This window comes from Passer montanus, unplaced genomic scaffold (genome assembly GCF_014805655.1).
Source record: "Passer montanus isolate IOZ18808 unplaced genomic scaffold, ASM1480565v1 scaffold2, whole genome shotgun sequence".
NCBI lineage: Eukaryota > Metazoa > Chordata > Aves > Passeriformes > Passeridae > Passer > Passer montanus.
In genome coordinates this window covers 13,114,810-13,142,067 of record NW_024366591.1, presented here as the reverse complement: position 1 = coordinate 13,142,067, position 27,258 = coordinate 13,114,810, and the positions used below count along the sequence as shown (strand labels likewise).

Here is a 27,258-nt window from a genome sequence, read left to right as displayed (position 1 = left end):
TTGATTCTACTAATGCAACTTCTAGTAGTAATTCCTTTTGTTCAAGAATACCTGAAGTATAACCGTATAAAAGCTCATACTATAATCTAAAAAAAATTATGATAAAAACTTCCCTCTAGGTATTTTACTGACAGAGCAGAAACTTAATGGATATAGCCTTGCGGCTTCAAACTTGCTGGGTCATGGTGAGCATGGAGAAAGAAATATATGGAAAAGTTTCTAAGGCTGCGGGTTACTGTAGCACTAGCATAGTTTGTTTCCTTGTACCACTCTGCTATTTGTGAAACACTGAGGTGGTATATGGATTGTGTGACCTGATGAGGTTAGGCTAAACTGTAAGAGGAAATTGGATGGCTGGAGCCCAGCTTAGGCTTTCAGACTTATGGTACACTGCTCAATTCACTAAGATCTTAATTTGGCATTTTACTAGATTTGTTCTTGATCACTGTGGAATGGCTTTTAGAACTGAAGTAGCACTATTGCTGCAGGACATGACATGAGCAGTTTTAGTCAAGTCACATCTGGAAGAGTAGAAGCAGCTTAAGATTTGAGATGTGATAAAGAAAGCATGAAGGCACAAATCAAGGTTAGAAACCCTTCCTAACAAAACTGTTTGACAGAAATTTTGAAACTGTGTTAGTCTTCTAAGTGTCCAGGTCCCTTTGTTGTATAAAGGTTTCAAAAGGCAAAAGTAAGTGTTCTTACACAATAAATTTAAGGTGACTATGTCGGCTTATCTATGTAGAACCTCAGTGAGAAACAGAACAAAACCTGCAAATTATTACATTCAATATGAAGATAAACAGAACTGCAGGACATGGATTTTGAAAACAGTTCACTTTGCCCTTTTTCTTAGCTGTCTGGTAATGGTTTTACATTTAAAAAAATATTGGAGTACCTAATAGTTTTGAGAGAGTTAATACTGTGGTAGATCTTTAATCTCTTGGGTCTTCCCTCTTCCTCTTCCTGCTCTCAATGTGCCTATCTTGAAGTCTCACCATCAAACTGATCATAGTTTTTGTTTTTTTTGAAAAGTTGTTGTTCTTGATCCTGCAAAGTTCATCTTGTTATGTGGACAAGACTCTGCTTTCCCAGAGATATAGTTCTTTGACATGTAGTATTTTGTTTGCCAGCCTGAGGAATAGGTTTGTGTTTCTTTTGAGGCAAAACCACATTGCTTACCCACTGCCTGTGTGCTGCCTGCCAGCAGTTTTTGGAGTTCTCTTATTTTGCTGATCCATAGGTTTCAGTAGTGGTACTGTAATTGGTACTTGAATGCCAGTCAAGTGTAGCCTCGTAGAATTCTGATAACTTAGTGACCCCATTCATGTCAATGCTTTTATCATAGGCACTGGTAATCGTACAGCTTACGTGTTTATCAAAGGAAGCACTCTGAGTTACCACCACTGTCGACTTTCAGTGTGAATACAGGTGAAGGTCTAAAGACATCATTTAAATCTCTGTCGGTGGTATTTGTATCACTGAATTTAGACACATTAAAATAATGAAGGTCTTGGAAACAGCTGAAACAAAACTATTTTGAAAGAGAGGACTGGTAGAGTGGTATAATGCCTTATTTAGTAAATTTCTAAAATATGTAGCAGTTCTCTCAGCCTCTGGGGACTCATGCTGAATCCTGATTTCTTGTGATTTTCGCAATGCATTTATGAAATTACTTTTTCTGTGGCTGTTGTTTAGTTCTGGAACAATGATGCTCAGTTTAAGACTGACGCAAACGAGAACCATTTTCTTCCACTTAAAAATATCTCCTTTTAAGAAATTCTAAAACTGGCTTTGTGTCAAGATCTGCACAACTGGATGACGTCCTTGGTCTGCGTACTACTTACTTCAACTTATTCACTTTGTGCAATGATTCAGTGTATTTTAAATCCCTAAGCTTTGCTTAAACAAAAAATCTGGTTATTGATGGTGCTTGTATTGAGGCAATTCTATCAATTGCTGAAGATTGATTTTAATACTATATTAGTAAAAATTTTTTTCAAATATCAGGAGTAGGTCATGCGTAGTCTTCCATTCATAGTCTTTGTATTCTTAATGCTAAGATTAAGTAGTTCTGATCTTACAGATTTTTTCTTGAGAGCTTTGAGATTTTTTTTTTATTTTTCAGTTACTTAGAGGTATTCTAAATATTATAAAAAATTAATATTATATTCTAAATGAATTCTGTTTCAAATGCCAAGAATAGTGAAGGTAGGTGAAACTGGAAATGTGTGTCTGCAAGTATAGAAAACAAAGTGCTTTTAAGGAATGCTGGGTTCACGGAATAGGTAAAGTTGGATGTTACCGCAGGAGGTCATCTAGTGCATCCCCCCAGGTCAAACAGACCCTGCTAGAGCACATGACTCAGGATTGTATTCAGATGGCTGCTTCAAAACATAAAACCAGAATTTTTTTTAATAATAACAATGCAGATTTTGTAATACTTGAAAAAGGGCAGTCCGAAGTGTTGCAGTTTGCCAAATCAATTATTTGATTGATGTTGTACAGAGACAAGTTTACAGCTTGGTAGAAATAAGTCAAGGCTACTTTATTTGTAGTTTTGCTAAGTGTCTGGGATTTTGTTTCATGAACACCTTAAAAAAGGTAGTAACAAAACCTGATTTATGTTTATAAAACCTGAAGCTTAATTTTCTTTTAGGATTGACATAATAATAGTTCACAGTAAGTCCTTAGCCCATCCCCGTCAAACCACACAGTGTTCTTTCAAGCAGTGCTGGTGGAGAGTGGAGGCTAGGTTCTCCACCAAGAATGCTATAGATCAAATTGGCCCTTTTCTGAGGTATCTCTCATGGATTCTTCAAGAATTAATTGTCATTTCCTGCTTTATATTCTTGTGTAAACTCCACAGGAGTTTAATTTTGGAGCTTTGTAAGCCAGGGGATTAAGGAGAGGATGCGGATCCAAATGAAGCAATATGTTTGTACGTCTGCTTAGTGAGCTATTATTTTATTTTGTGTGATTCATATTGTTTAAGCAGGGGTTTGTATTTTTTAGCCTCTTGAAGCTGCTGTCTGGCTTGTACTCTGTATGTGTAAAAGTAACCTTGTTACATTTTTGGTTCACATAATAATGATAAATGTAGCTCTTCAAGAGTAGCCAACTAAAGAGGTAATTCAGCTGGCGTCCAGTGTTTTTGGTAACAGTTTCTACTGTATGCCCTTCCTCTTTCCCAGCTAGTAACAATGATTCCTAGTCAGCAGCAGCAGATGGACCTATTTGCATTTTCCAACTTGCTCATTAGGGAAAAAGATGGAATACTAATTTTTTTTTTTGTGATCACTTAATGTTCAATTGATAGTATTAGAGTGCCTGTCTTAGTTTTTTAGCATATGCTCTCTCCAGTCATACTATCTTATTAAACAGAGCAGATGTTCATCTTCACAGTTGAAAAACATTCTTAACTGGACTTTGTAATGTTGATGTTAGAGGTACAGTTACTAAGCTTTAGTGATGCATATTAATATGGAGAACAAGCTGCAAAACAATAACTCGCCTGGCGTTCCCATTTATGTGTTCCACATCTGTGTAGTAAAACGATGCAGTAAGATTACCTCCACAGCCACCCCTAAATGTAATACTAATAGGAAAGTCACCAAAAAAAAAAAGAAAAAAAAAAAAAAAAAAAAAAAAAAAGGCAGAGCTGGCATGGCGAATATCCCATCATTCTTTAAAATAATGAGGTAGGAAATAAATATAGCCTTTTTGAAAGTCTTGGTGATACTAGCAGGGATGGAGAGAGATCAGGTAACCTACATGTCAAAAGCAATGTTAGTAATTGCTTGTTAGTAATGTCCCCATGTTTTCATAAGGGCTGTTTGTCAAAGGAAATAGAGTTCAAGTAGCTGCTGGCAAAGAGTACTACCATTTTCTTAAACTTTTGTGCTTGTTTATCCTTAGTTAAAACAAAACAAAAAACTAAACAGGTATAGGTCCAATTTTTTTTTTTCAGTTACCCCCAGTATATGTGGCTGCCTAGGATGTGACTGTTATACCTATTTTCTTACAGACCTGGTCCATGGAAGTATTGTTAATATAGTCCCAGTTATGTTAATAGATCAAATAAATGGTACTCTGGATTAAAAAAAAAAAGAAAAAGAGGAAGTGGCATTTTCCAAATGAACTTTTATTGACTTTTGATGATCTGTTCTTTCTATTGGCAACTCCCAGTGACAAAAGCAGCACATCAGATAATGCTGACAAGTGAAGTTTGGTTTCAAAATATTTAGAAACTGCACTTTTATATCATAGCATATGACCAGAAGCACGTCTTCATTTCAACTCAGTACTTTATATTGGTATCATTTTGTGGACACAGCTTATAATTTTCTTAAATTTTTCTGGTTTGTTAGTAAGGAAACATCTTTGCTACTCAAGCTAAAAATTGAGGTGCCTGAACAGTTGATGAAAATGTATTAGTGCTATGGTAAAGAGTAAAATGCCCGGACTGTTGAAGTGGTGTAGTGGTGAGTTTATCAAGGAAGCTGTTGTGCAGACGGGAGTGTGATGATCACGCTGCTATCTGAGGATGTTCTCTGCTTTCAGTTTTTTGTCTACAGCGGAAGTTACTGTTGCAATGAGAGCACAGCGCTGGGCAAGTTCTGAAAACAATGCCCTTGAGTAAGTTTTAAAGGAGAAATGCTGCTCTGTGCCGTTTCTCAGCGGTCACAGTGTGCTGCCAGAGTAATGGTAACCAATTTGACAAGGAAGATACTGCTAATGCTTGCTATTTTCATATACCAAGTAATGGACTGGCATTTCTAGGAGTGCAATCTCACTTGCTGTAGAAAGACTCGTACAAAGAGACTATTCTTGCAAAATGTTTCTGAAATCCTATTTCATGTCAAACTTGAATTATACTGGCTTTGGTTACAATACAGGTAAAATATTTTAAAGCTTAGTTTGAAAGCTTTTTCTTCATAGTTCATTCTGCACAATGCCACCCTAAAAGTTTCAGAATACTGGAGGATTCTCTACCCGTCTTTAATTGCTGCAGTACAGACAATAACTGTACATTATACAACTGTAGTTAATTTGGGAGAAGTTCACTTATGATGAAATGAAACTCAGTTGTGCATATTTGTTAGCGTTGTCTTAGTGTTTTAATTGACAATATGTAAAGATGATCAGGGTAAGTGCATTCTGTATGAATGATACTGAATTGCTATAAATATATTATTTTCAGCTCCTAACAAGAACTTTTAAACATATTTAATAGTCTAAAATATCTTAGTAGCTCAGTGCTGCTCACAGATATTATTTGGTATATTAGATCTCTGGCTATTTTTTTTTAATGACTACTGATAAATGCCATTCAGTGTTTCTAATTTTCTTGATGTTTGACTGGAATATGTGTATCACTTTATCACAGTGATTTTTAGTAAAATAGGTTTCATCCTGGATTTTTGTAACAGTCCACTAATTAATATTTCTTCCTTCATTTTTATTCAAGGAGATTATATTGTTTTTTTATAGTTGCTGTTTTTTGTATTAGAAATTGTTGAGTAATATAAATAATTTTTACCTTTCCTTTAAAATCTCATCTTTAAATTTTTTAGCATCTCTATGTGACTGGTTTCTTTTTCTCAGAAAATAATTATTAAAAAATACTTATCTTAGTTTTTCAAGTGTGCTTTATAGTATAGTGCTTTTTCTGGTAGAATTAATTGTAGCCCTTGCCCATGAATAGTTTCCAGGAATGTAACTATCCTATATCTCTGGTGATCTGGGGTGAATGATTTAACTCTTTCCTCTTCTCTGCTTCAAGAGGATTGAGTTTGTGCATGGATGTGGTTTGTGAGCAGGAGTAAGGCTTGATTGTGTTGAAGTGTTTTTATCCTGACTCTGAAGTCTTGTACCTGACAGTGAATTTGAAGACTACCAGTTCTCTGCAGACTCACCAAGTTTAGAGAGTTGAGCAGACTGAGCGTGCGAGGGAAAAATGAGTAGTATTCAGACTTCAGGTTGCAGTGTCTAATGTATCAATTGGAAACTTTTAAAGTCCTTTGTTGCAAAAGAAGTCTGGATACTTTGCAGGTGAAACACTTTCAGATTTGTAGCACTTCAAAGAACTAAAGTAAATTTCCATACAGTTAGTCAGAAAAGGTTCCTTAGCTTTTTCTCTTAATACAGATATGACTTGATTTTTGTTCTGGTGGAGTTCTTTACCATCAGGAAGTCTAATGCTCTTCTTGATTTTTTTTTTTTTTTAATTCACACAGAGCTACTGGACACTAAATATACAATGGGATTATTTGTTCCTGTTTTATTGCCAATCCACTATGCTGACATTTGAAAGAAGAAGTAAAATTTAAACAGTAACTTGTAAAGGTAGTGTTTATTCTCTTCAAACTTTTCTAGTAAAATCTTGGAAACAGTAGTTTTCTCCCATGGCTTGTTTTAGTTTTTGTTTTATTTTTCCCTAGTGATTGTTTGAGGAGCACCACAGGTAACTTGTCTGACGCGTGCCAGCTCAGATGTTCCAGCTTATATTTGAGCCTCATGTGTTTTTTATGCCTCACCATGCAGAGCATATATAAAACTTCCACAGTTTACAGCTGCTAGTAAGTTGTAGCTGGCTGACAATTACGTGTTTTCCTCTTGGATTTTTGATGGAAGGTGTTATAGAAGTGAACTTGCAAAATGAATTAATTTAATTTGCTGAGTAGAAAAAGCTGTGAACTACACTGCATAAACTGAGGTTCTGACTCAAAGTGGGTCTGAATTGATGGGGCTACAATGCCACATTAATTTTAATGATCTGGATTTGGTGCTTAGAAACTATCTTGAAGTTGGATGAAGAATCCTGTTCCAGGCAATGCTTTTCTTTTGTCTGAGCCCTTGGATATTTTCATGTTATGGTATTTCTGAAGTGCCCTTTTTCACAGCTGGAAACTTTCATAGAGAAGGTAGGAAACCCTGTCTATTTGACATCTGTAACTACAGGCTTTAACATTAAAACCTCAGTGAAGCTCTGGAATGTGGTGATAATCTGCCTCAAACAGCAAGTGATTTTCTTTTTCTTGTTAAATTTTCTCTGTGGGGTAGTATTGTGACTGGTGGTGATGATAGAGGTTACTTTTTTGGAATATGCATAGTTGGTAGGTTTTATCTTTTAACTGAACCGCAGCCATTTCACTTTCTTGTAAGTGGTTCTTGTGTAAATATGTTGCTGAAGATTCCAGTGAGACCCAAATTACTTGAAAAAATAGTTGAAATTTTGTTTTGTATTTTAACAACATTCACTTTGTAGGTAATAATTTTGAGGAATCTGGCTCTATTTTTTCTTCAAGCATATCTTCGTGCAGACTTGCTCTTTACATTGCCTTCTCTTTACCACAGTAAAAAAAATGAGAGGATCATTGGAAATGTGCATGTGCTCTCCTGGCATTTGGGGGGCAGGGTGGTAGTGAAGGAGGTGGAAGTGCTTTGTGGAAAGGAAACCTCTAATATTTCTGTAGCTTTTCCTTTACTATGCAGGGAGTGTACATAAATGCTCAGGTGCTGTAAACCTTCAGTATTTGTATTTTTTATTAAGACTGTCTTATGATGCAGAAATGTTAATAGATATTTCTGTTAAGGTGCAGGATTGTGGAAGAAATTTCAAAGTTCTGAGCAGCATCAGTAGCACCTCTGTGTCTTTAAGGGGCTTGAAGCAACAATTTGCTGTATTTGCACTTCTTCAATTTTCCTTTTGAACTGGAATAGTTTCAGTTATGTGAGTTGTAATATATGAACATGTATAATTTTGGATACTTTTATCTAGAGGAAAGACAGACATTTGCACTGTGAAACTTGCTACCATATGACTCAATCTTGTAGTGCTATTACGTGTGTGTTGTAACTCTTGAAGTGCTTCCTGTGACTACACAGAGCCTGTATTTTAGGACACTGAGGTAATGCTTTGGATGGGATATGGGCCTAATCTGGGTTTTTCCCTTCTTTCCATCTTCATTTCTCCACTCTTTCCAGCTTCATATTTTCATGAAATTTATAGAAAAGTATTAGCTGAAGATTTCTATCTCTTCAGTCAAAGTTGATTGAAATAACTCTTCAAACTCAGATTATTTGTTTGTTCTGCCAGTAAAATCAAACATTCTTGCAATAGCAGGGCAGATAAGCGCTGTTTGAAGTATCAGACATCACTTGGAATCCAACAGGCCCTGGAAGTAAAGCGAATAAGAGATGGGAAGATTCTCTAAAGTATCAGGAAAAAAAAGAAAATCCCTGAGGCTACAGTTGCAAGGTAATACCTTCCCTCCATCTCATAGTTAAAGCACCTACTAGGAAAAACTGCAGGAAAGATGTACAGGAGAAGTACCTTGGACTGTGCTTTTTCTGTTGATGATCTGTTTTCCATCCGGTTGTAATCTTGAACTGGGCCTTGGGTTCTTGGAAATCCCATAACACTCTGAATTATCCCCTTCCCAGTGCTAAGAAAAACCTTTGGGTTTCTGAAACTCACAGCTTGTGCAAAACAGTGGCTCTGTATTTGTACTCCTGTGGGAACTCCTGAGCACTGCCCTGTGGTTAATTTTTTGGGGCTAAAGAAAGAACCTATCTGAAGTCCTCAAGTATGCTGGGAAAGAAACAAACTACACAATCTAATTTGACTGCTGCAAAAAATTTTAAGAGAAGAGTTAAGATGGAATGGCTAGGGTTATTTTTAGGTCTATGCTTTACAACTTAATAATATTGAAGGCACATGTTTTGATGCCAGTGTTTTGAATCTAGCAATTTAGGTTTTGTTAGTGACCACATATCTTTCTGACACTTAAAAAAATGAGGCTGAATAATGCAAAACATTTGCAATTGATGTTGAGCTAGTGCATTAAATTTTAAAAATAAGTTACCATCATGCATTTGAGGAGATGTGAATTAAAGTTGCATAAGCAACTTCTAGGGACAATGTCAACCTTTTAATATTCTGTGTCAAATTGGATTTCTGGTAAATACAAACCATAAAATATTACTTTTTGCAATACTGGTATGCAGCTGTTTTTGTGGTGTGAAGAGGAGCTCGAGCTCTGTATAATAGCAGAAATGTCTCATCAAAATAGCTAAGTAACTATTTCCACAAAACAATGATTTCTTTTTATGTTTTGGCATCTATGAAACGATATTCTATGAAACACATGAAAAAATGCAAGGCAGTCTAATGAGCGAGCATTGGTTTTTACATATTTAAAATGAGATTTTGAGCTCCATGGTACCCCTTGTTTATGCAAGGACATAGTTTCCTCTCTTGATTTTTGTGGAATAGTGCCATCTACTGAATTTTTGGAATTGTACCTTGGTTTTCAGTTGTGGTGGTAATTTTGAGCAAACCTATAAAATGGTCACTACTATTTTGATGCACTGAAATAGTAAGTTTCTCAGTCCTTTGGTGATATGCAAAATTAAAAATTATGCTGAAGTGGAACCTGAGGAGGCTTAAGCTAAGATGAAGTAAAAAACACTGTCTTGGAGTTACAAAATACTTAAAATAGCAATTAAAGGATAGCTGTGATTGCTCACACTTCAGGCTAATTGCAAGAATTTTTAGTGTCATTTTGAATGAGACTATTTAAGAAGTCTCTACTTCTGCTTTGAGCAGATGAGGGAAATTTTGTTCCAAGACTTATTTATTTCATTATGTTTGAATTACTAGGGTATAGAGACTGCTAGCTGAAATACTTAAGAAGCAATAGCAGCTTTTTGTGATGCTGTGCCTATGAATATCGCGTGGGGTATTTGGAAGGTCTTTCAGCTTGTCTGTCCCCAGGCTCATAGCTGAAAGACTGCTGTGAGTCTGGCGACAGATTGTGGTGTTAATTTGGTACAAACAGAAGAGGTAAACTTGTACCTGCCACCTGAATTTGGGATCTAGGTTTCTCCTTCTTGCCGATGCTGTGGAGTGTTGGTACTTCTAATCCTTGACCTGCTTAGTGCTTCAACAAGTGACTTTGCTGTTAAATACTTCAGAAAGCTGTGTAAGCATAAACATGATGTATCTGTGTCACTGTGTTGATGAAACTTCCAATGAATAAACTTGCTTCAGAAGCATGTTTGGGAGAGGAAGTTTTTTCCATCATTAGTACAATGCAAAGTAGTGTGGGAAGTAGAAGGGTAGATTAAACCTCACTGGTAATTTGGGTGATGGGTAATTTGGGTGACTGTGTCCAAAGGAAGGAACTGATATCAGTACAGAGAGAGGAACTACGGCAAAGTCTGGGGGAGAAATTGGTAGATGTGACTAACTTTTATTTTAATTTGAGCTGTTGTTTAAGAGCTCTTCCTATGCCTAGGTCCACTGCTTTTTCTGCTGTCTTTATTAAAGCAAGTGAGTGAAAGTGGCTGCATGAAGAGTGGTAACAGTACCTGTGGTGTTATTCTAAATGACCCCTTATGGTGTAAAGAGTTAATGAGGTACAGGTAACATTGGCTCAGGAGACTACACTCACTGCTATGAAGTTTGTGGGGAGGGGATTAGGGAATGGGCTTGTGTGTGAACAAAGCTGAGGTGGAATGACTGGTGGTTACAGTTGGTCTTCTGTCACTTCTGTCCAGTGGTTGGTGAGTTGGAAATAACTGAAGAAACTTGGCTTGTTGGACAAGAGTTAGGGGAACTATTCTAGATCATGCTGTGTGAATGAAGAGAGATTTCTGGACCTAGCAAAATGCTTTACAGTCAGAAATAGGTGATGACAGACAATAGTTGATTGGGCAAGGATTGACTGTGTTCTTTGAAAATGTTAAATTGCCCTTTTATTAGATAATATCCAAGGTTATTTATGTTTTCATAAGCTAAATTAAATAAGTATATAATTCACTTAGCATCTAGTTCTAGAACATTACACTTCCTAATGCTGCTCTTGGCAATGTTTGTACAAAATATCAGGACTCTACGAAGAGACATCATTCTTATTCCAAGTATACCTCAGTTCTAGGAGCATGGAATGCCCCTGCCTTTATTCTTGGCCAATAAGCTTTGCATGTAAAGAGGAAAAGCCTGGTTAATTATTAATATTGTGATATAGTATGTAATAACATGTTGAAATTTGACTTGAAACTAAACTGGATTAAATGGGTAACAGGTGAGCAGGTCTTGGAAAGCAAAAAAAGGTTTTATCTCTGAATTTTGATGAAGTTCTTCAAAAATATGTAATTATTTCCTGGATTTACTCTTACATATGCAGCCTTTATAAAAACTTTACTGAATTAGCAGTTACCACCCATTTCACTGCATCTTGTGTAGTCGTAGAAACCACTATTTGTAAGAGTTTCCTACCCTTGTGTTCTGCTGTTCTCTTCCATCCCACCCAGAAAAAGTACTGGATTAATCATCTTTGCATTGTTAGTGCTGAAATAGAGGTCTTAGACTAAAGGAGCACAACCTGTCTCAGAAAGCAATGTGATAAAATCAAGGAAAGCCTTGTAGCCTTTTTAGTTTTTTGGGGTTTTTTTTGTCTAAATTGATGTTTTTACCTCTTCATTTAATAGCATGCTTTGCCATCTGTGAATTGTGCATATAGAAACTTATCATTAAAACCAATCTTGTTTCTTGTTTAATTTTAAATCATGCTTTTTTGGGTTTTTTTTATCCTGTTTGCATTTGTACTGCTCGATTACATCTTGTTCCAATGAACGATTGCCTCTCACTGGCAGCTCTGAGAAAATTCTACCAAATACAGCCTTTACAGAAAAATTGCTGGCACTTTTTATAGCTACTTGAGAAATGTATTTGTGCATATTTACGTAAACCACTTTGACATCTAAGAAGTGCTTTGACCCCTGTCTGTTGTTGTTAGAAAGCAGATTGTACCTAAGTTATTGCTCCCTACCTGTTCCCTATTGGTTTACATGAAAACTAGTTCAATCATTGTTTAATTTTAAAATACAAAACTCATACAGATTGAGGGAAGAAAGTGGGTTTGTGCTTTAAAATTGCTACAACTACCTTTATACAAAATCCACTTAAACTTTTACTGAGATCTATAGACTTTGGTATTTTTTCAAAACAGAACTCCTTTTTACTCTATCAGTCTGAGATTTTCTTTGCAAGTAAACATGGAGTCATTTGGCTTGTAGTGTTTAAAGGAGTTGGGCATTGTTCCATAAACAAAGTGAATACTTAAGGAAGCTGATCTGTACTTATGTAGGAATGAACATTATTGGTAGCTGATTTGGAAGTTGAGGAATTCAGCTTCCAGCCAGTTGTTTAGTCACCACTTCACTGGAAGTTCTAAAGCTGCAATAGCAAACAGCAGTAGTAGTTTGCTATACCCTGTTAAACTACTATGATATTTGTAATAGGATCTAACATCAATTTTTTAAATGTTGTACCTGTTATTACCATTGCAATAGGACAAATTATATGTTATCTTCTTTGCTAGTACGTGGCTGAGAAAGGTCAAAGTGTATTTTCTAGACAGTGTTTGACTGTAGTACTTTCTGAATCTTTGAATAACTCTCTTGCTAAATAACTGTGTCTTGACAGATTGTTCTTTGAGATGGTTGTGTAGATAATGTATGTGAAAGTAATAGCACTCATTAGATTTGATGAGATACAGTGACACTTTTTTTTTTAAATGATTCAGGGTCTAATTAAGTGGAAAACTGATACACTTTCATGACTGTAGTAAAATATGCAGGTATATTATGTGGTCCCGGAGAGCTGTGTATGCTGTGGAGTGGTATATATTAGAATACATTGAGTAATCTACTGGTTTTAGTGTTTTGTATGCAATTCAAATCAGTGGTTTGAGTCTTTCTCTAGCCAATGATCTTTTTGTCAAAATTTTCAAATGTTTAAGTACTGTTAGGTGTTACAGCTGTAATTTTGAGAAGTATCTAAGAAAGAATATTAAAGGCTGCTACAGTTTCAGATTTGTCTTAATACTTGTGAGCTGTTGTAACAGTGGCAAATCTGATACCTGGCCTGCTTTTGCTGTATTATCAAGACTTTTTATCACAGTGTAATAAAAAAAGATGCCAATATCTGTCTGGTGATAGTTTGGAAAATTATTTAAATTATAAATGTGAGTTTATACCTCCAGGTGTCAAGCCCCTTCAGCTGAAATTCAGGGACAGGAAGCAGAATAGCCTCCCTGTAATCAAGGATGAAGTAGTTGGTGACCTGCTGCGTCATTTAGGCACTCAAAAGTCTATGGGACTGGATGAGATTTATCCAAGTGTGCCAAGGGATCTTGTGGAAGAGCTCACACCACTGCTCTCCATCATTTACCATCAGTCCTGGCTACCCAGAAAGGTCGACTGGAGGTTGGCCAATGTGACATCCATCCACAAGAAGGGCCAGAAGAAGGATCTGGGGATCTGCAGGCCTGTTAGCCTGACCTTGCTGTCCAGGAAGGTTCTGGAACAGGTTTTCTTGAGTTTGATCACATGGCACTTAAGCCAAGGGGTCAAGCCCAGCCAGCCTGGTTTAGGAAACTGGTGGCATGCATGAGGGGCAAGACTGTGGATGGTGTCTACCTGGACTTTAGTAAAGCCTTTGACTGTTTCCCACAGCATTCTTCTGGAGAAACTGGCTGCCCATGGGTTGGACAGGTGCACCTTTGCTGGGTTAAAAACTGCCTGGTTGGCCAGACTAGAGGGTGGTGGTGAATGGTGTTGTATCCAGTTGGTGTTCACTCACAAGTGCTCAGGGCTCGGTGTTGGGGCCAGTTCTGTTTAATATCTTTATTCATGATCTGGATGAGGGCATCGAGTGCACCCTCAGTAAGGTCACAGATGACGCTAAGTTGAATGGGATGGAGGTCTGGTGGAGGGTGGGAAGGCTCTGCAGAGAGATCTGGACAGAATGGATCAATGTACTGACGCCAGTGCTATGAGGTTCAACAAGGTCGAGTGCCAGGGCTTGCACTTCAATCATCGCAGCCCCGTGCAGCGCTGTAGGCTTGGGGAAAAGTGGCTGGAAAGCTGGGAAAGGACGTGTGGATGCAACTGATCATCAGGCAGTGTGTGCACAGGTGGCTAGGAAGGCCAATGACATCCTGGCCTGTATCAGCAGCAGTGTGGCCAGCAGGGCCAGGGCAGTATTGTCCCCCTGTACCCAGCTCTGGTGAGGTCACACCTCGAGTGCTGGGCCCCTCACTAGAAGAAGGGCATTGAGGTGCTGGAGTGTGTCCAGAGAAAGACTTGTCCTCAAGTGCTATGGGGAGCAGCTGAGGGAGCTGGGAGTGTTTAGCCTGGAGAAAAGGAGGCTCAGGGGCTTAGGAGACCCTGCCATTCTCTACAACTGCCTGGAAGGAGGCTGTATCCAGGTGGGCATCAGCCTCTTCTCCCAGGCAACTGATGACAGGACAAGAGAACGTAGCCTCAAGCTATGCCAGGGAAGGTTTATTTTTGATATCATGAAAAATTCTATCATGGAAAAGGTTTTTAAACATTGGAATGAGCTTCCCAGGGAGGCAGTGGAGTCACCATCCCTGGAGGATGGTTCAGGAAAAGACTGGACGTGACACTTAGTGCCATACTCTAGTTCATAAGGTGGTGATTGGTCAAAGGTTGGACTTGGTTAACTTAGAGGTCTTTCTAAATCTAAATGTTTTGTGATGTTTTGATGACTGCCTTATGCTAAGGGTTGAATTGATAAATACAGATTTTGGACTGTCTCGTATTTCAGATGGATCAACCACAGGTGAAGAAGTCATTCCTAGTAGTCCCTACATCTACTTAAAAAAAACAAACAAAAAAAACAAAACAAAAAAAAAACCTAGTGGTTTGTGACTTTTTTTAAGCATTCTGGAATTAATTTTTCCTTTCAATTGTGATTTCTAAGGGCAGATGTGCACTGAGTTGCTACTATATAGCTCAGCTATAAATAGTAATAGTAATAATTTTAAAAAAAAGAGTATTTTGAGTAGACAACTTGCATATTGCTGAAAGAAGTGCTTGAAGTGTAAGCTTAGGTCTGAAGCTTGTTTGAAAAAATACCTTTAGGAAATGTTGCTGTTTCTCATAAATGAAAGTGGATTTAGTCGTATGTGATATTAAATTAAGGTCATACTGTGATTTCCTTGTGTATTACCTGCACTTCTAGCAGTTATGAAAATGAGCACTAATACTAGGATATGAGCATGTTCTCTTTTTCTTCTCTCAGGCACAGCTGTTGTCTCTTCTTTTCACAAAACATATGCAGTGAAGGCACTGAAATGCTCGTGTTTTCCAGGGTTAATTTCCAAATGGCAGTGTGGAACATGGAAGCAATATTCAATGGTACAGTTTAGAAGCTATTAATTTATCCAATTTGTTAATATTTTGAATCAGGAATGAAGCATGAATAGTAGAATGAGCTGCTTGGAATTGAAGGAGCAGGGATGGGTCTTTGATTAGAAAACTGCTCAGAGCAGAGTATTTCCTCTAGAGCTACCCAAGGTCTTTGGCAGAGAGTTTTTCCTGTCTACAAAATTAAAATGCTTTGCTCATCTTGTCATTATTCATTATAATTTTTGCCTGTTCTGGAAACGACGATGTAGTAGATGATCACTGCTTAGTACAGCGAGCTCTCTTGCCTAAAGCACACATGCACAAGTGCAGCGGATTTGGGCAAACTGCATTCCCTGGGCTGCTGCCTCTTTTGTGTGGTTGAGAAATGCTTCACATGTACTGAAGCAGGCGTGTATTATCCTTCTACAGTCAGCCTTTGTGACGTGCTTTTCAATTCAGCACACCCCGCAAAACTGGGAGGCTTTGCATTGCTTTAGAAAAGAAGATTAATGCTGGTTAGGAGGATGATATTAATTTGAGATGAGAAGAATAATTTTAGCTACTAGGTGAAAAAGTGAAGATGACATAACCCTTGAGTAAAGGAACTAAATAAGACTAGCTGCAAAGACTGTTGTTTTTTGGTTTTTTTTAAAATTACAGTGAGCACTATAGAGGAGGCCAAACTATTTTCACATCTGCATTTGAGTTTTCCACTAATTTGTTGAAGAGAGATTTGCTCTGAATATTTAAAACTTATGTAATCTTACTCCCAGTGCTGCATATTTACTGATTCCTGGAAAATGTGGAAGAATTTTTTTGTTTAAGGAAACATTGAAATATTCTTAATAATGAAATTTTTACTGACTAGTTGTAACAGTACTTCCAGAAATATTAGCATCAGAAGTGCTTGCAGAAAGCATCTGAGGAATAGAATTTGAAGGAAGAAGTAACTTGAGCAGTCTATGGACTTATGTTTTTCTGGGTCATATTCCTCTTATTTTGAAGCAAGGTAGCTGTAGAGGCTTAATTCCAAATAAACTCCGGGTTTACAAACAAGGTTTGCATTTAATTATGGAAAATGTTGTTCAAGGGAGGGGCTAGGAAGCTCTTTTATTAGAAAACTACCGATGTCATTGATGATAAACAAGTTTTAAAATTCAATTCCTGTAAGCATTTGAATTTCACATTTGAAAATCGTTTTTGTCTACTTGTGCAAATAATTATTAATTCAAGTGAATGCAGATGCATGAGCAAAACCAAAGGCAGTCAGGTCTGAAACCTATGTTATTTCTTGTGGGTTTTTTCAGTCTGGCAATTTCTGTAGTCAATCCATAGTTAATGTAAAAGCAATGACTTTACATTAAAAGTATTCTGAGTTTGTGTAGGAAGGTACCGTTTATGGGGAAAACACTCCCCCCTCCACTCTTAGTTTTGTTTTTTTAAGCTATAAACTGTGACTGGAATACAGACAACTTCTTTGTAAAAAAACTTACTGATAAAAATGTAAAATAAAAGCAAACAACCAGGTGAGGCTCGCTGACTCTTTAAGTCCTTCCATGGCAGAACAAAATTAAATTACTAATTCTGTTTGGGGAAGAAAGCTGGTATTAAGTTTGGTGGATTACTCAACATCTGTCTAGTGTGTATCTCACCACTTAGCTGGATGTTATGCAGATTTATTTGTCTAGAAGAATGTGATTCAAGTTGAAAAGCTGAAATATAGCAATGTGGTGAAGCAGACTTCTCCCTGCTGTTGTACTTTTTTACTTTACCAGCTTAGAGGCTGAGCAGGAGATGTGTTTGAGTTTTTATTTGCATGCAGCCTAATAGTCTTTTCAGCCTTTCAACTGTCTCTAGTGTGAATGCACATGTTTTTTAAGAATGCAAGTATTATCCACTTAGGTTTTGTTCAGCAATTTCTCAGTAAATGGAAAGCTGCAGAATGGGTGAGAATTGTACAGTTTTATTAATTTTTAGCATATACTGAGAGAAAGAATTGTGCATCTATTCCCTGTTTTGCATAAAGCTTTGGAATAATTTCTTCTGAAAGCTAAGGTGCTTCTTTAAAACAAGAAGTGTTCAGCACTGACAAATTATAGTCCAGAAACCCTGGGCATACAATGATGGTGAAATTCTGATCAGTTTGCTTAATTCCTCTCTTATTTCTGCTCGATCTCCTGGATATTGGAAAACTTAATTTTGCATCAGAAGCAGGTGCATAACCACATTTAAAATACAGAATGTTTGCAACTAAGGAATGAGTTCAATGTGGAGAAGTGAAAGAATCTGTTTTGCTGCAGATTCCAGCAATATTTGTTATGGAAGGATAGGACTGATTTATGTGTGAGAGTGAAAATGAGCAAGCTTTTGCTATCTCATAGCTGGTGTGAATCCAGGAAGTCTTGATACAGAGATCCTGAAAATTTACATTATACATAATTTCCCATTGACTCCTCCATATTTTGACTACTGATCTTCTCATCTCTGTCACAGCAGATTTTTTTTTAATGTGCCTTGCATTTTTCAGGTCTTTTCATCCTTAAGTAATGTATAAATGGATAGAAAGATCCTTTGGCATTTGAAAAATTTGAAATTTGAAAAACTTCTTTAATTCTAGTCCTGATATTTAACATTGTTAAAATAACTGCTTCATCATTCTTCAGTTTCTTCGTGATGAAGAATCCCTTAAATCTCTGTAAGTTAAGCAGTTATACATAATTTTTTTATATTTCAAGGTAGACCTTTTGATTTCTTTGTGTCACTTTGTGGCGTTTGTAAATTACTGTTTTGGTAACTATTCAACTCTGTGTGGTTAGATATGCTGAGTGCACTAGCTAGAAGCTGGATGTTAGCCTGTGTGTACGTGGTATTAGTGAAAGTGAAAATGTTGGTTATGCTGTGTGTTTTGTTTGTTATATGCAACAATTATTCCTTAATGGTACTAATTCCAGCTTTGGTCGGCCAGGAGTTGAATGCTACTGTCAACATGACAGTGGAGCTGCAGTAATCCAACTTCAGTTCCTGATTAATGAGGTTAGTAAAATGATTTATGTGTAATTCAGAGAAGATATGGAGCACATTTTCATTAATTTTTCATTAGGCAAGCATTAAAATTAGCTGATAAAAGTGATGTAGCACAAATAGCAAACTGTAATAACAATTATAAATAAAGTAAGTTTTTAGTTTTGGAAAATGCTTGACTAACTCCTGAAAATATCTTTGTCACTAGAGTACTTTTTTGCTATAAGCAAGAACTAGGAATATCTTTTCATGTCCTTGAACATTGCAAGTTATCTCTGGAAGTGGTGAAGTACTTTTTTTCAATAGTACTACCAGTTTCAGTAGGTAGTTAATTTTATTTTGATCGAGTTACTGTCTTAGATATGAACCGCATAATGTTGCCTCAGTTTCAGATGCATGTTTCTATGGATGTAGCAGCTGAGATCTGACAGCAGCGCTGTTCTTGAGCTAGGGACAGGTTTTCAGAGGGATCTGGCTAGCTTTGTCAGCACACAAATATTAGCAGTTCATTGCCTGATTTCTCTGCAGAGATGGGCATGAGGAAACTGATGAGCACACACTGGAAAAAACTTCTTCCCCATCACCTCTCAGTATCGCACTGAACCAAATATGAGTGAGCTGAACACGTGATCACATCACTTATCTCATTCCTACTACTTAGAACTTAGCTGTGCTATGGTGCCGATGCACATGCTTATATAATTTTTTCATCCTGATAATTGATATGTAATGCATTTCCACTGTGATGCTACACTGTTCCTAGGGCTGTGAAAACAAGTTGACTAAAATGTTTTTGTTCTCCTAGGGAGCTCTTGTGAGTGCCTTGGCTGATGACACCTTGCACCTGTGGAACTTGCGCCAGAAGAGGCCGGCTATACTTCATTCGCTCAAATTTAACCGGGAACGGTAGGGACTGCTCATTGTTGCAGGGCCCCTTAGCATCACACTACCTGCTACCGTAAAACCAGATCTTACTGATGCAGTCCAAGTCATAACTTGGTACATAATTGAACTGGGCTTACACTGGGTTTGAGTTTCAATCTGTTAGGCCACAAAGTAGTTGTGAATAAGACACACTGGCGACCTAAACTGAGATGCCTTTTCTATCACTTTGTGTTGCACTGCTGAACATCAATTTTCATATCTTTAAAATGTGGAGGGACAGAATAATTTGAATATGTCTTCAGAGGAATTTTAGAACAAGAGAAAGTGTGTGCACCAACAAGGCAACCAGGAAAACTGGTTCAATTTTTTACCTGGAGTTTTTTCTCCCTTGATGGTAAGGCAAAATTCTGCCATGTTAGAGCTCTTGTTTGTATCAGAGTAGCTGAATACCACTTGTATTTTGAGTAAAAATTTTTATACTCAAGTAATAGAATTGTAAGCAAGCTAGAGAGACATTTAAGATTAAATTTCTAAAAGTCAGTTGACTAAATTTCTGAAAAGCATGTCCTTTGTTTTAAAAGCAAGTATTTCTTCCCTTTTAGGAGGTATTCCTTCTTTTCTAGTATGTGTAAAGTCTCAGCTGGAATGCTGTGTTTGCTTTTCAACAGTATGCATTAGACATGGACTGCTTGGGGAGCTCAGAGGATACTAGCAAGAACACAGAATAATCTGACACTTGTATTTCTTTTGAGTAGGACAGGAGGTAATAATTTTAAGTAATAGATAGCAATAGAAAAAGTTAAATACTTATGTAATACCTTCTAATGTAGTGTCATGCCAAGTTCTAAACAAACTGTTGGGTGGGTGAAATGGTAATCTTGTTGTTTTAAAGAGCAGGTTATGAACAATTTTGTCAGGAACAACATAAATGCAGATTACTGAAGTTTCTTTAGTAGAGGATTAAGTGATTCCAAGTCCCTTTTGAAATTGTTTCTATGATCACTATGCATAAAATCTGACCAGGGCCTGTAGGAATCGGACAAGGGGTAATGACTTTAAAGTGAAAGAGGGTAGATTGAGATTGGATACTGAAAGAAATTCTTCGCTGTGAGTGTGGTAAGACACTGTAAGTGTCTTACCAGAAAAGTAGTGTGTGCCTCATCCCTGGAAGTGTTCTAGAAGAGGTTGGATGGGGCTTTGCTCAACTATCTATTGAAAGATGTCCCTGCCCACAGATGAGTTGGACTAGGTGACCTTTAGTGACCCCTTCAGGCCCAGACAATTCTGTGCTTCTGAACTGTTATGCAGAAAACAGGAAGCTTTGTTGACTGAGGCAAATTCTTGGCCCCAAAGGAGTGGCAGTGTTCCTTTATGCAGCATAGAAGTCAAATGGAGGAAAATGCAATTTATAACAACTAATTTAATGAGGATTGTCCAAGTGTAAGAGATACAGTAGTGTGTCCAAACTGAATTTTCTACTTCTCCCTTCCCTTTTTAGTGACTTTTCTCTTACTTGTAGTGTCTACTTAAGTGTCAGTGTAAAAGTGGGATTTGTAGCCTGAAACCACACTTAAACATGGGCTTCTAACAGGTATCTGATTCTGATTGTGTGTAAATCTATTGTAGGCTGGGTTAGAGTTTTAGATGTGTGGTATCTTTGGTTAAGAAAAGTGGAAGTTTTAAATTATCCTTTTTTTCTGCAGTGTAATGATGTCAGTAGCAAAATCCATCACAGGGAATTGAGGGGGGGTAGAAAGGAGTCTTGGTCACTGATGTTGCTTTAGTGGCTGACTTAGTTACTAATCCTACCTTGCCAAGGTAGGTAATGAGAGCACCATAGTTACCATGAGTGGTGTGAGCATAGCTTGAGACAAGGGCTTATTCTTCTAGCAATTTTAATTTTAAAACATCTATTATAATAACATATGAAGTTAGCCAGAACACTTAAGATTCCCAGATCTGTACCTTGTCATAGCCACTTAGGTCATGCTGGATGACTGTTAACTGTTTTCAAATACTCTGTTTTCTTTTGACTAGTTTATAAAATACAACTTTATGAAATAGTGTGTAATTTCACTACCAGGTAAATATTTTGATTTGAACTTGAACTGCAAAAAGTTCACTGTTGAATCATTATACGTAGGGGCCTTTATAACACTCAGTTCTTTGTAATTCATTATACCTAATACTTTGCTGTATGAATCTGAAGTAAATGGGCTTTTCTTTGGTCAGTTTTACGCTGTATATTAACAATTAAGTTTATTGAGAAGAGTGTTCATGATGTAAATTATGCACAGTCTCTTCTGTCAGATCTTTCTGGAAATGTGTCAAGGGGCTTTGGAGGACTTCGGTGGGTTTAATCCCAGCCTATTGTCCATGTCCACTTCCTGCCACTCATTTCTGCGTTGTACTGTGTTGTGTTCTTTGTAAATGAAATTTTCCTCTCTATCTCCACTTGACCCCCCTTCTCCAGTCAAATCTTGTTCTTTCTCATGGTGTGTTAATACCAATAGTCCTTGGATTTACCAGCAATTCTTGTCTGTTAGTAATAACAGTCCTTGGCTGGCTCCACAGCCATCCAGTTATCTGTGTTTGAGACATACACATTAGTCCCTTATCTTCTGGGAATTAAGTGCTCAAAGGGATCTCACTGTGGACTGCTGTTTATAGGGTTGTTAGACACTGGGCTTTAATATATGTTAGCCCTTTATAATCAGGAGCTCAAAAAGGTCTCACTTTAGACCACTGTTTATAGGGTAGCAAGAGAGTGGGCTTTAGTTGTAGTAATTTTCCATTCTGGCCAATTTGAGTTGGTAACTTTCTTTGACTGTTTAACAACAAAAATATTATTCCACTTGTTATTTAAAAAAAAATAAAATTCCAAGGCTGTTTGTTAAAAGCAGATGTTCATTAGACACCTGTTAGTTCCTGGGAACAGACAGTGTTCCTGATAAGCTCAAAGGGAGTTTAGTCCAAGTGCAGTTCACCGAGGCCGAGGTTTAATGAGCATTTCTCAGAGAAATTGGTGTCCTGGGTGGCAGAGGCATGCAGCACCACTACCCATACCACGACTAATGTCAGCTCCTCTCAGCCTCTACATTCTCAAGTCATGAAGCTGTTATAAACCTAATTAATAAAAATTTTAAAGTACTTTTTGTTGTGGGATTAAGATCTGTTCATAAGGATAACTAACTTCTCAAACAGGACTTATTTGAAGTATTTTGTGCACTACAACACAGCCTTATAACTGTCTTCTCTGATACTTTGTCAGTTTGTGAAAGGAGAGTAGATAACTTCCAACTCATTATATGACTGAAGCAATGATTGTAGTGGCATCAGTATTTGTTCTCGAACTCTTGTTGAGGTGAAGGTTTAAAATTATTTAACTGATTGGGTTTATTTGGAAGTGTATTGAAATTGGAGAAAAGCAGTATTTGTGTCCTATTTAACAGGAGTTGAAGTTTAAACTGTCACAGGCAAATTTCTATTCAGATTTTGTTTCTAAATAACTTTTATATGTAAGGTTTAGATTTGATCTAAAAACTTGTCTTTAACATAGAAAGCTAACTGTACCAGTTAGCTACTGAGATGAAAGCATTTTCTTAGTCTTGAAAACTATTCTTTAACTGTTTAAAAAACAAGAATTAAAAAATCAAGTGATAAGGCTTCGTTAATTAATTCTGTAGTCTTCTGGCACAGCCTTTTAACAGCTCTGCCTAATTCCTTTTAGTCATGTGGAAGAACTACTGCCCAATGTCTAACAACACAATTTCTAGATTTCATATTTGTTTCTCCTGTTGGTAATTGAATTTTGTTGCCTCACTTTCAGGTGTTTTAAACATCTTAAGATACAAACCCCAGAGCTAGCTTATTTATAAATGCTTCTGTTGTGTGTTTAGATGTTTTGTAAACTTACCTGAAAAGTTAAGTTTTAAATCTGTAAATTATTTCAGAATGAAGTCTCTAGTGTATGACAGGAAAGTGATATGAATTCTTGCTTTTCTACTCATGAATTTTAAGAACAGGGAGTGGTGAGAAAGAGCTGATTCTTTCAAATGTAATTCTGATCCATTACAGGCTTTGTTCTGATATGCGGAAAATGTCTTTGGGTGATTTACACCAATCTTAGATTTGAGCAAAACATTTTTTTAAAAACAGTGGCCAAGAGTCCTGAAAGGTGCTGCTTTCTCTTGCATCATTAGATTAGTGAATAATCTGTAGATAACAGACTGACCATTAATGGATTCACAGCTCCTGACTGCCTTTTGTAACAGTGATAGTTATTAATTTGAAGCAGGAATTGGTGAGGTTTTACATGTCTAACAAATCAGTTAGCTGAAGTTACTGACAGATGTCAAAAGCTCAGTGCAAAACAAGCTAGTTCAAGTTTTTTAGCCTTTTGTTTGCTGCATTTATGGAGGCTTTGCAGCTGCTTTATGTTCTAGTTACCAAACAAGGGTTAGGAGGTAGTAGATCAATGTCATGCTTGGCCACTGTTCCTTGACTGTGGGAAGCGGTGTGTAGGGGCCGGGACAAAAATGCATAATGATGTGGAACAGTTGTTTTTGTGACTTGTCATGCAAAAGTGTCTAAATACTACCTCTTTTCAGCATGCATAATTCAGTGTGTGAACTTGATATCTCAAGTTTTGTACATCTCTAAGATGACTTCAGTTGATCACTGTCTATTTCCTTTGCCATCTACATATCTATGTATAAGTATCTTAAACACAAGGTTGTCGTGTGTTAACAAGTAATGCAAGATTCATGTCAAACTCACTTTAACTCGGTAGTAAACATAAATGTAGTGAATAAGTGTAGTTAAAACATCTTATTAGAGTAAATATTGAAAGCATGTTGTGAGATACATACATACATACATTCATAACTAATCTGGCTTTAGTTGCCTGCCATGCAGAAACTGTTAAACTTGATGCTGATCTGAGGTGTGAAAAGTCAAACATGCATCACTAACTAGCCAGGGACTTTGACAGATCCTGTTTGAGAAGGTGGAGTGACAGACTAACTTGATGGAAAAAAAGAAAAAGTAGCATGGGATGACAAATTTGGGGACCCTTTTCTAGCTCCTTTGCCAAAGCAAACCAGCTTTGTATGCAAGTATGAAAAATTTGTTTAATTTTCCAAGACTTACATCCTTCCCTGTTCTAATAGCAAAAGAAGGTTTTGGCTTACTTTATGGTAAATCACAAAGCAAGAATGGCATAAAAATAGAACTGAGTGTTTTGTGCAAGTGCTCTGCATATCGATCTCTGAATGCCTTGATAGCAGTTTAATTTTTAATATGTCAACTTCTGTGCTATGGGATTTAAATAGTTTTCCTCAACATGAAACTGCATAATTCAGAGTTACAAAATTATGCTGAAAATATCTTTGGCTTTGTATCCTGCTGTAAACAGCAGCTTTAGCATAGTGTTTGGAACAGTGTCTATGGAGAGTGGAAAATCCCACTTGTATTTACTTATTAATAATAAGATTTTAAACTTCTGTTGGCACATATGTTACCTTGTTAGATACTGTAACTTTGTACTCCGCCTGTGCCTGAGCAGACTTGAGAGTTTTCTTTCACCTTGAATCTATAAACTGACCAATTCTGCCACTTTGTGGATAACAGAAGGACATACAAGTTGTCTTGTCTGTGAGAGCAGGTGGTGATGGGCATTGTTTATGGGATTTTGGTTCATTTTTCACACATAGTTTTTGGGTTGGGGTTTGTTTTCTTTTTTTCACAATTTTAAAGTGACTTTCTTCAGAGTGAGAGGCTATAATCACTGGGTCTCCTTGCCTTGATGGTGTCATGTAAAGCCTTTTACTTAGTGAGCTTAAAATTTTAACTCAGTGGTGATTCACTAGGGCATGTAATTAGAAGGAATTTGATCTTGTTTCAAGAAACTAGCAGAAGAAAATTAACATATTGGCTTTGTTATATATGTTAGTGTTTCTTTCACAAGGATCAAATTGCTTTGAAAAGTGTTTCCTTGAGGCCATGCATGCATGCAGAGTTCCACGTGTCATTGTGGTTGATGGAACTGCAGTTGCATCAGCTGCCTTCTTCTGCCTTTAGCACTGAGGCAGACCCAAAATGCCGGGTCCTGTCACTCCGAAATTTCAAATTTGGAGAAACAGTTTTTAAATTGCCTCAATTGCCCTGTTAGCTATACTTTTCACACTGACTTTCATAGTGATATGAGGCATATAATGGCCAACTGCCATGTTCTTGGGCAGAATTGGACTTACAGTCTTTAAGTTCTGCCTAAATGACAGGCTCCATCAGTGATAGGAATAATTTTTCTGCCTTGTGTGATAGGGCTTCATCTCTGATATAGCCATTTTTTTTTCCTGCAGTTCGAGTTTGTGACTTCCTACATGCCTTTTGAGGCAACTGATTTGAAAACCAAGAGAATTTTTTGGTGTGAAAGAAATTAGACCAAACACTCAAAAAATCTGAAACTTTCTTAACGCTGATGAAATACCCTGCACTATATATTTGTGAACTCCTCTTGGTGTGTCTGCCATGCCAATGGTGTGGTTACTTTTTGTGTCATCCCAAGGCAGTTGAGCATCTTGCTCTGATACGTGCTTACTCCATCTTGACACCACTGGTGTTCGCCACAACTCGGATACTGAGCATAGGTGCTTCTCTGCTGCCTGAAGAGGCAGCAATTCAAGTCAGTGGATTTGGAGAAGCAACATTTGGAATGCTGTTGAGGGACATAAATGGAATTGAAGTAAATGCTATGGTTAAGGGATATAAATGGAATAGTTCAGTTCCTATTGCATTTGCCCACATGTTCTTTTGGTGGGACATTTTAGGATGCATTGAAGAGCTTCTTCTTTGGGATGTATCTTCCTCTGCTTACGCCTTCTGGTCTTTGAGCCTTTTTTTGTATGGGTAGATGTTCTAAGCTTATTGAGTTATCAGATGAAGAAAAATACCATTTTGCAGCTGTCAGGCGGTATCCAAGCTACTGCTTGCTTCCATCAGAATGTCATTTTGACACTGGCTTTTGACTTTTAAAGCCCATGGAGCACTTTGACCAGAGTCCGTGGATTTGGAGTCTACACTAACATCAGAATTAAACTTTTTAGCTTCCGAATTTTTCATGGTGCTATCTCATACATGAAAGGTTAGGATAAAGGTGTGCAGAATACAGCTTTGATAGCTTAATCTTTTGCTTTTATTTTGCAGTATATATATATACTATACAGTACTGATCTAGGTGTGCAGAATACAGCTTTGATAGCTTAATCTTTTGCTTTTATTTTGCCTATACAGTACTGATCCGAGCAGCTGTGTGCTTACAGTTACTGCACACCTGTAATGACAGCCTGAGGCACTAGAAATATTTTAGTGACTTAACAATAAAACCTGTTATCAGTGTTTGTCATACTTCAAAGTATTTGTCACTGTGCTTTGTTAAAGCAGTGAAAAATTCTGAGGAATGTATAATGTTTCATAATGCAGTAGACGCGGAAAAGGTAAAGATTAATTTAGAAGGATTTCTGCTGTCATAATAATACAGTTAACAGCCTGTCATTTTTCCTTAGTATTTCCTCTTACTAATTTCCTCTGAATAATGTATTCATTTAATAAGTTGTGTTCTTTAATATTTCTGTAATTAAATTCCTGTGGGGACTATTACCACTTGCTGAATTGTTTTAATATATGTTGTGAAACAGCAGCAATTAAGATTTTTTTTTAGTATCTTTGACAGATTATCAGAAAAGATACATGGTCTGCAGTTAAGAAAGGGAATCCTTTCAGCAGGTTAACAAAAAGTGTATTGAAGAATCTCCTGTCATTTCTAAGACTCTCCCATAAGCAATATCCTAAGTTAATTTTAATTACTGTAAGAAGAGTAAATATTTGATCATTGTTTTTCCCTGTGGGTGTGTCACTTGCTTTTCTGTATATAATTTTGTTTTCTTGAACTATTGGTTCAACTTTTACAAATTCATTTTGCAAGAAAGAAAAATCTTGGGTTTGTCCTTTTTTTTGAGGGGTGGGGAGGGAGCAGCTTTGCAAATATATGCGTGGTGAGGATGAAGATTTTGTGCTTACAGTAAATTACAGCTACAGGAGAATTTAAAACTACCCTGACTGCTT

General features: G+C 37.0%; 1 protein-coding gene across 9 annotated transcripts in view; it reads left to right on the top strand.

Annotated features, from left to right (window-relative positions):
* STXBP5 (syntaxin binding protein 5) overlaps positions 1 to 27,258 on the top strand; it is a 102,523-nt gene that overhangs the window by 9,802 nt on the left and 65,463 nt on the right. For all 9 annotated transcript variants that reach the window (XM_039707065.1, XM_039707072.1, XM_039707070.1 and 6 more), the window contains 2 exons: positions 18,180 to 18,261; positions 19,055 to 19,155. In XM_039707065.1, the coding sequence (XP_039562999.1) occupies positions 18,180 to 18,261; positions 19,055 to 19,155 (183 nt within the window). The remainder of the gene's footprint in view (positions 1 to 18,179; positions 18,262 to 19,054; positions 19,156 to 27,258) is intronic.